The following is an 8,304-nucleotide window of genomic DNA, read 5'->3' as shown; positions in this document are numbered from 1 at the left end:
CCCTACACTTACACACTTAGAACCACGTGCAACCTCACAGACTCAGCGCCGGATTCCCCAGCCCACCCCGAACACACTCAAAATCACGCCCACAAACACACTGCATCGCCGCGCCCATCACACATCGCAATCGTGAAGTTGCTGGGGCTCCGCGACCCTTCCCCTGCCGCCTCTTCCCCTGGATCCCCGGAGCCAGGCGGCTGCCTGAAGGGGCGGGGCCGTCCTCTCGGTTATAAAGCTCCAGAAACCGGCAGCTGCGACTCCCGGGATCCTGGAAAGGCCATGGTCTCTCTGCGGATGTCCCGGGTCCTGTCGGTGATCCTGGCGCTCTTTGGCCTTCCCCAGGTCAGAACACAGCGGAGATGCAATGAACAGGGATAAATGGGGCTGGACGGGGCGACCCACTGGTCTTGGGAGGGGACGCGGGCCGACAGACGCCTGATTCCCCGCGGTCCCCTCACCCAGTGCCCCTTTCCGCCCCTTCCATCCCAGGCACAGCCTGCCGGTGTCTTCGAACTACAGATCCACTCCTTCGGACCGGGACCAGGCCCAGGGACCCCGCGATCCCCCTGCAGCGCCCGGGGCTCCTGCCGCCTCTTTTTCAGGGTCTGCCTGAAGCCAGGGGTCTCCGACGAGGCCGCCGAGGCCCCCTGCGCCCTGGGCGCGGCGCTCAGCGCTCGCGGACCCGTCTACACTGAGCAGCCTGGAGCGCCCGCCACTGACGTGCCGCTGCCCGCGGGCCTCTTGCGCGTGCCCTTCCGAGAGGCCTGGCCGGTGAGCCCCCGCCCTGGGCTACTCCCGGTGCTGGGCCTGATCATGCCACCCAAGCCTTGATCCTCTTCTGTCGTCCAACTCTCAAGACCCTAACCGCATCCCCAGGGCAGCAAATTTCCAGACAAGTAACTACCATCATTCTGGGAAACTACCAGGCTTCTCAACCCTACTCACTGGGCTTCCTAAATGTTCTGATTCCAACTTGCCCTCTGGGGAGTCTAAATATTCTGACTTCAGCTCTACAGGCTGGGGACCCCAAATTCCCAGAACCCCAAACCCACCTTCTGAAAACCCTACATTCATAGAGCCCTGCTTTTGTTCCTTGGAGTTGCCTAAAATCCAGGATCCTCATCTTTGTCTCCAAATCTCCTTGCACTTAGGGACGGACGCTTCCATACTCTGTCTTGGGGACACCTATTAATTCCCCAGGATTTAAATTCTAGACCATTAGGGAAAACGACATTCCCTTTTCTAGTCTATTTCCTTAGCTGTAAAGTGGGGTCATTCTGATACTCCAGTGAACCCCTTTTGCGGGACTCAACTAGGGATCTTGAATTAAGTCCTTGCCATACACTGGTTAGCAAGGAGAGCTGACCGTATTGTTCCTTCTCTGCTCCGGTCCTTCTGGGAATTGTCCCTGAAATTGGCCACCACTCTCCACGTCTGGACTTGCCTTCTCTGATTACCTGCTGTGAACTTTCTGTCTTCCTCCCTTTCTACCACCAACAGGGCACCTTCTCCCTCATCATCGAAACCTGGCGAGAGGAGCTGGGGCAGCAGGTTGGAGGTGAGTGTGTTTGTCCTTGGGGCTGTGGTGGGGGCATGGATGTGGGATCCAGGATGGTGACATGAGGCAGTCTGTAAGGTGGAAAGTTCCTGAGACCATGATGTCACTGCTCCTGGGGAGCAGTGCTGTGGGTAACAGCTCCAGGGCTCTGGGCATCTCAAGAATAGAAATGTCCTGGTAGTGGATGTGGAGTCCATCGTCTTAGTAGAGGTTGGGCATTCCTAATCCAAAAATCAGAAATCGGAAATGCTCCAAAATCCAAAACTTTTTTTTTTCCCCAGGACTGGGCTTGGAAGCCAGTTTCCCACATGCCAGGCAAGCACTCCCCCACTCCCCCTCTAGCCCCTAAAATAAATCCTTTTGGAGAGCTGACATGATGTCATGGGTGTAAAATTCCACATCTGGCCTCATGTGGTGCACTAAAATGTGGGTGCAGTAAAAAAAAAATGCAGGTGCACTTCTGGGCACGGTGGTGCAGGCCTGTAATCCCAGCAGCTCCGGAGGCTGAGGCAAGAGAATTGAAAGTTCAAAGCCAGCCTCAGTTACCTAACGAGGCTCTTAGCAATTTAGCGAGAACTTGTCTCAAAATTTATATATATATATTAAACGTATTCCATGTTCACACTTGAGTCCCTGTCCCAAGATATCTCATTATGTGGATGCAAATATTCCAAAATCCAGAACACTTCTGTCTCAAGGTGCCCCTCCCTTGCCCCTTGGCATTGGTGATCAAACCCAGCATCTCATGTGTGCTAATGCTAAGCAAATGCTCTTATCCCTGAGCTGTGTCTCTAACCCAAAAGCTGTCCCCCCCCCCTTGAGATGCATCTCACCATGTTGCCCAGGTTGGGCTCAAACTCCTGGGATCAAGTGATCCTCCCGCCTCACCCTCCCCAGAGCTGGAACCACGTGCCACTGCACCCAGCTCTTTGAAAATTCTGGCCAAGGCATCCTGCATCAGTATCAGGCAAATGGGAGGAAGCTGTCTTGGACTGAAGCCACCAGAGCAGGACCTAGTATTTCACAGCCTTGCTCTGTCACAACCTGATTTCGAGAACCCAGAATGCAACGGGGAGTCACCTCTGGCTCCTCTACGTGCAGCTCCATCACCTTGTCCACCTAATGGTCCTGGGGAGCCCCCTGGGGCGCGGCAGCTTCCGCAGGGGGAATACTGGGTTTCGGGACATGGAGTGATCTTACCCTGGCTGGAAACTGTGGCTGTGAAGACCACCGTGGGGTTCTGTCACCGTTTCGAAATAGAAAGTCCCTGGGGCACAGTGTTGGAGTGTGACACCCTCGCTCCGGGGAAGTGGACACTCTTCCGCATCCCAAGGTCGGGGGCAATCTGGGTAAACTGATGGTCTAGTAATTGGAGTGTTTGTCACCACGTTAGACGTGTTAGGGTCTCGTCACTAGTTTACTACAGTGTGGCCGGCGTCGGGTCGCGCCCACTCCAGCTCCTCGCTTCTCCCGCAGGGCCCGCCTGGAGCCTGCTGGCGCGCGTGGCCGGCCGGCGGCGCCTGGCGGCTGGAGGCCCTTGGGCCCGGGACGTGCAGCGCGCGGGCGCCTGGGAGCTGCGCTTCTCCTACCGCGCGCGCTGCGAGCCGCCCGCCGTCGGGGCCGCGTGCACGCGCCAGTGTCGCTCGCGCAGCGCCCCCTCGCGGTGCGGCCCGGGACTGCGCCCCTGCGAGCCGATCGAGGACGAATGCGAAGCCCCGAGTGAGTCTTACCAACCCTATTCAGTGCCCGGGGACACCGGCTCCCCCTTGCTTCACTAGCGGGTTCCGATATCCTTCCGCAACCCAGCTACTTCCTTAAGGGATCTGGGCCCCTGGGCCCCTTTCTAGCTCCATTCCTGGTCCTCAGCCCCCTGTCACCATCCACCTAAACTCAGGACCCTAGACATCCCTCCAGCCCTGCCTGGGGACTCCAGTCCCCTTCCCTCTTCCCGGTACCCTTGTTGTCCTAAGTAGGAATTCCACACGCATTTCCAGAGTGGTGCCCCATTTCCTCCCCTAACCCGTACCCACCCCTTTCCTGAGGTTGGGATTCCACCCTCTTCTAATTCTGGGAAGCTCCCTAGTTCCACCCAGGAGCGTTAGAAATGTCTCCCAATCACCTCTTCCTCCAGCGCCCCCACTTCCCCCAGAATCTTCCCTCCTCCTTCCCTGAGATTCCAGGCCAGAACTCAGTGGTTTTTTATTTTTATTTTTTAAAATTATTGATTATTTTTTCCTTGAGGTGCCTGAGGTAGGACCCGGCCTGCTCACATGCTGAGCCAGTGCTTGATCACGGAGATACATCCCGGGCCCCTCACTGCTTTTTAAAGCTTGGGATCCCTAACCTCGACCCTGGGGTCCCTCAGACCTTTCCTCAAGTTTCAAAGCACTAGCAAGGCCCCTAGGCTACCAGATAACCTAGATCTGCCCAAACCTTCCCTCACCCAACACCTTCCCACCTTCCCTGAAAGGCCAGGGGTCCCTCCCAATCCCAGATCCCCACCCTCATTCTCCTCTCCAAGCTCAGACTTGGCAGTACAGAGCCAAGGCCAGCAGCCTGGGTGCCAGTCCTCACTCCTCACTCCACTTCTGGCTGTGCAGCCCAGCTCACCTCTCTGGGCCTCAGTTTTCCTGTCTGTAAACTGGGAGGGTTGTCTGTCATAAGGATGTGACAGGGTAGTGCACGGGAAGCACTCACAATCTCTGCTTCCCATCCTCTTGCCCTCGACCTTCTCCAACATCGATATTCCTCTTCTCTGCCTCTCCACCCAGCATGTCGGGCAGGCTGCAGCCCAGAGCATGGCTTCTGTGAGCGGCCAGATGAATGCCGATGCCTGGAGGGCTGGACTGGGCCCCTCTGCACCGTCCCTGTCTCGACCAGCAGCTGCCTCAGCCCTAGGGGCCCATCGTCTGCTACCGCTGGATGCCTTGCGACTGGGCCTGGGCCCTGTGACGGGAACCCGTGTGCCAACGGGGGAAGCTGTAGCGTCAGTATCCCCTCTCCCACCTCCCCCTGATTAGAACTTTACCCTGGGAGTTCCTGAGACCCCTCTCTGGGGAGGAGGTCTGGAAGTAGCCATCAAGGAGGGCTTCCTGGAGGCGTCCAGCCTGCATGGGGCCTTGAAGTAGGTGATGGAGATGGGATAGAGGAGCAAAGACTGAGCGGAGGTACCGAAAGGTGGGAGTGGGAAGGAGGAGTGTGTGGGGCCACGGGCGTGGAGGTCCGGGGCTCCTGGAAGATGGAGGTGAAGAGGTCACAGGCTTCCTGGGCTAGCGCTTGAGAAGCATGGTTTGGCTGAGGGGTGGCCCAGTGAGTGGAGGAAGCAAAAGCACAAAAAGTGGGAATGAGCTTGGTGTCTGTACTTGGGCAACCTAGAGCCACTGCCACCCTGGGAGGGGGAGAGCACTCTGTTCAAGTTAGGGGGATCACCCAGGAATAGATGGGGAGCAGCCCTCATGGAGGAGGTGGGCTCAGAGCTAGGACCTCAAAGTACTATTTGTGCACGCGGATGGATTCCGGAAGGCAGAGCAGAGGGCAGCATTTGGAGGGGCAAAGGTATAGCCGTGGGAATGAGTGCGCAGGGTGACAGAGTGGACAAGGGACTGTCTGGGGAGGACTCCCAGGCAAGGACCCTGAATACTGGGGCTTGGGGCAGGACAAAGAGCAGCCCCAATGGTTACGACTCCGGAGAGGGATGGGGTTTTGCCTCGAGAACCCTCCTGTTCAAAGCCCTCTTGCCCCTGCCAGGAGACACCCGGGTCCTTCGAGTGTGCCTGCCCCCGCGGGTTCTACGGCTTGCGGTGCGAGGTGAGCGGGGTGACCTGTGCGGATGGACCCTGCTTCAATGGTGGCTTGTGTGTTGGGGGTGCAGACCCCGATTCTGCCTATGTCTGCCACTGCCCACCTGGTTTCCAAGGTTCCAACTGTGAGAAGAGGGTGGACCGGTGCAGCCTGCAGCCGTGCCAGAATGGTAAGGCTGCGAGGCCAGAATGGCAGGGGATGGACATGGGGGCGGGAGGTCCCTGCATGGCTCAGATGGTCCTGGGTGAGAATCCTGTCTATTCTGTAGCCTCAGTGTTTGGGCTCCTTCCTTTGCCCAGCCACTGTGTTCTGTAAAATGGGCAAGGAGATAGTCCCTATCTTATATTTAATTGTCAGGCGTCAATCTAGGCACTGCAGATTACAGCAGGGAAATATTCCTCGTTCCCTTGGAGCTGATGTGGCAGGAATGTGCCTGTCCTGTCGCGGACCAGCAGGGAGGCCAGTGGGGTTGGAACAGTGAGCAGAGAACAGTGGTGAGAGACTGAGGCCAGCAGGTGATGGTAGTAGATCCTGTGGGACCTTCTGGGCAGCAGGAAGGGAGACTCTTGCTTTTACTCTGAGGTGGAGCCGCCACAGGAAGGTTCTGAAAGGGGACAGACCTGATCCCGGTTAAAAGATTAAAAGAGATCATGAATGTAAAGCGCCTGGCATGAAGTGTGCCTGGCACACTCTTAATGGAATGATTATGTCCGAAATAATGTGTGTTCACTCTGGCCACAGCAGTGTCCAGGCCATCTCTTGGGCTCTGCCAGTGGCTGCCTGAGCCCCTCACCCTCGGCCTATCCTCAGAGAGCCCCGAGAGGTCAGGGCTATGGGAAGGGGGCACAGGGCACAGTGATGGGGCTGGGATGGAGGAAGAGTTGGGAAGGGTTTTCCACGCGGGAGGGAAAAGAGGAAGGGCAGTCCTGGCGGAAGGCGCGGCCCAGGCCGGTTAGTATGAGTCGAGGTGAGAACGGGGGAGACCCCGAGGGCTAAAGGGTGAGGCTGCGGGAGTCCAGGACTTCGGCGCTGGTTTCCCCGGCAAACCGAGCCTGGCCTTTGCGTAAGGGAATGGGGCACCCAGGGCGGCGACACGGAGCAGAGAAACTGGGCGGGCGGGCTGCGCCGCTGACGCCCGCTTCCCCGCAGGCGGGCTCTGTCTGGACCTGGGACACTCCCTGCGCTGCCGCTGCCGCGCCGGCTTCGCGGGTCCGCGCTGCGAGCACGACCTGGACGACTGCGCGGGCCGCGCCTGCGCCAACGGCGGCACGTGTGTGGAGGGCGGCGGCGCGCGCCGCTGCTCCTGCGCGCTGGGCTTTGGTGGCCGCGACTGCCGCGAGCGCGCGGACCCCTGCGCCGCGCGCCCCTGCGCTCACGGCGGTCGCTGCTACGCCCACTTCTCCGGCCTCGTCTGCGCCTGCGCGCCGGGCTACATGGGCGCGCGCTGCGAGTTCCCGGTTCACCCCGACGGCGCGGACGAGGGGGTAGCGGCCCGACCCGGCCTGAGGCAATCGGACCCGCAGCGCTTCCTTCTGCCGCCAGCTTTGGGACTGCTGGTGGCCGCGGGCTTGGCTGGCGCTGCACTCTTACTGATCCACGTGCGCCGCCGTGGCCCTGGTCGGGATACTGGGTCTCGCTTGCTGGCGGGATCCCCGGAGCCATCGGTCCACGTGCTACCCGATGCACTCAACAACCTGAGGACGGCGGAGGGCTCGGGGGACGGCCCCAGGTGAGGGCCGCCGAAGGATGCTTTGTGGCTATTGGTTGCGTGCATCCATCCCCACCGTGCAATTGGTCTGAGTCTTTGGTGCATCTTCCTGATTGGCTCGTACCCCTCTAGCCCTCTTCGGATTGGGTAGTTCCGCCCCTAGTTGACCGCGGGTTCCTGTCCTTGATTGGTGGGGGAAACAAGATTTGAGAATTTAGAGGGATTTGGTCTTTCCTTCTTTCCTTCCTCCTACAGTTCGTCAGTAGATTGGAATCACCCCGAAGATGGAGACTCTCGATCAATTTATGTCATATCTGCTCCTTCGATCTATGCTCGGGAGGTAGCTACGCCCTTTGTCCCCACTGTCCACACGCTGGGAAAGGCAGCCCTGATTTTTCTCTAGTTCTCTGATTTTCTCTAATTCTGTCTGTGAAACAGGACAGAGCTTCTGCAAGGTCTCTAAGCCTGCCGTTCAGTTCTGGCTTAATTCTGTTTTGCATTCCTCTTGCTGTTGTTTGGGTTCCTTGGCCACTTCCTTGGAAGGCCCCTGGGCTCAAGAGGTCACAGTGGAGACCCTCAACCAGAGCTGCTTCTGGGGAGAGGGGTGGCGGAGGGGCAGCCCTTCTAATGCTTCTTACTCCTTTCCTTTTCTAGGCCTGAACTGCCCCTTCTCCATCAGAGCCCGATGCTGATACTTGCTTGCTAGTGGCCAATCTTGCCCCAGACATTTTGGAGTGCATGTTGGAAGGAGCGGCTGGGAGAACTTGACTGTTGGCAGTTGTACATAATGGTTATTTATATCCTATTATTTTCTCTCCCCATCTTTCCAGAAATGTCTATAAAGGCTCTTATTTTGATCAAATATCTCAGGCTGAGTGCTTTATATTTGGTGTTAGAACTGAGGGGAGGAGAGATTTGACTCTCTTTGAGAATAATGGAATTCTTTATGTTGCAGAAATCAGAAACCACACAAATTGATTTAAATTTTTAAAATAACATTGTTAAAACACAAAATTACAACAAATCTGATTTTATAGATCTTTACTGGATTTATTTGTGACTGAATTAGGTAGCAGTCTTTATCAAAAATGGTTCAGAAAACTCCCTTCCACCACATAGGCAGGTTGTAACTTTTTTGTTTGTTTTTAACTTTTTTGTTTGTTTGGTACCAGGGATTGAACCCAGGGGTGCTTAACCACTGAGCCACATCCCCAGCCCTTTATTTTATTTAGAG

The 8,304-nt window shown here is 57.1% G+C and overlaps 1 protein-coding gene across 1 annotated transcript; it reads left to right on the top strand.

Annotated features, from left to right (window-relative positions):
• Positions 1-282: 282 nt before the first annotated feature.
• Positions 283-7,473, top strand: Dll3 (delta like canonical Notch ligand 3). Its single transcript, XM_026411588.2, has 8 exons — positions 283-345; positions 493-774; positions 1,504-1,561; positions 3,038-3,280; positions 4,333-4,547; positions 5,309-5,531; positions 6,512-7,091; positions 7,326-7,473. The coding sequence occupies exons 1-8, from the start codon at positions 283-285 to the stop codon at positions 7,471-7,473; spliced, it is 1,812 nt and encodes a 603-aa protein (XP_026267373.2).
• Positions 7,474-8,304: the final 831 nt, after the last annotated feature.

Source organism: Urocitellus parryii, chromosome 15 (assembly GCF_045843805.1).
Source record: "Urocitellus parryii isolate mUroPar1 chromosome 15, mUroPar1.hap1, whole genome shotgun sequence".
Taxonomy (NCBI): Eukaryota; Metazoa; Chordata; class Mammalia; order Rodentia; family Sciuridae; genus Urocitellus; species Urocitellus parryii.
The sequence above is the reverse complement of the archived record's forward strand: the minus strand, read 5'-3'. Positions and strand labels throughout refer to the sequence as shown.

What these genes read in the sequence shown, in the direction of transcription:
- Dll3 (XM_026411588.2), top strand. Translation starts at nt 283, where the DNA reads ATGGTCTCTCTGCGGATGTCCCGGGTCCTGTCGGTGATCCTGGCGCTC. An exon ending in CCTTCCGAGAGGCCTGGCCG is followed by an intron (nt 775 to 1,503) that starts GTGAGCCCCCGC and finishes TACCACCAACAG; the next exon opens with GGCACCTTCTCCCTCATCAT. An exon ending in CCTGCAGCCGTGCCAGAATG is followed by an intron (nt 5,532 to 6,511) that starts GTAAGGCTGCGA and finishes GCTTCCCCGCAG; the next exon opens with GCGGGCTCTGTCTGGACCTG.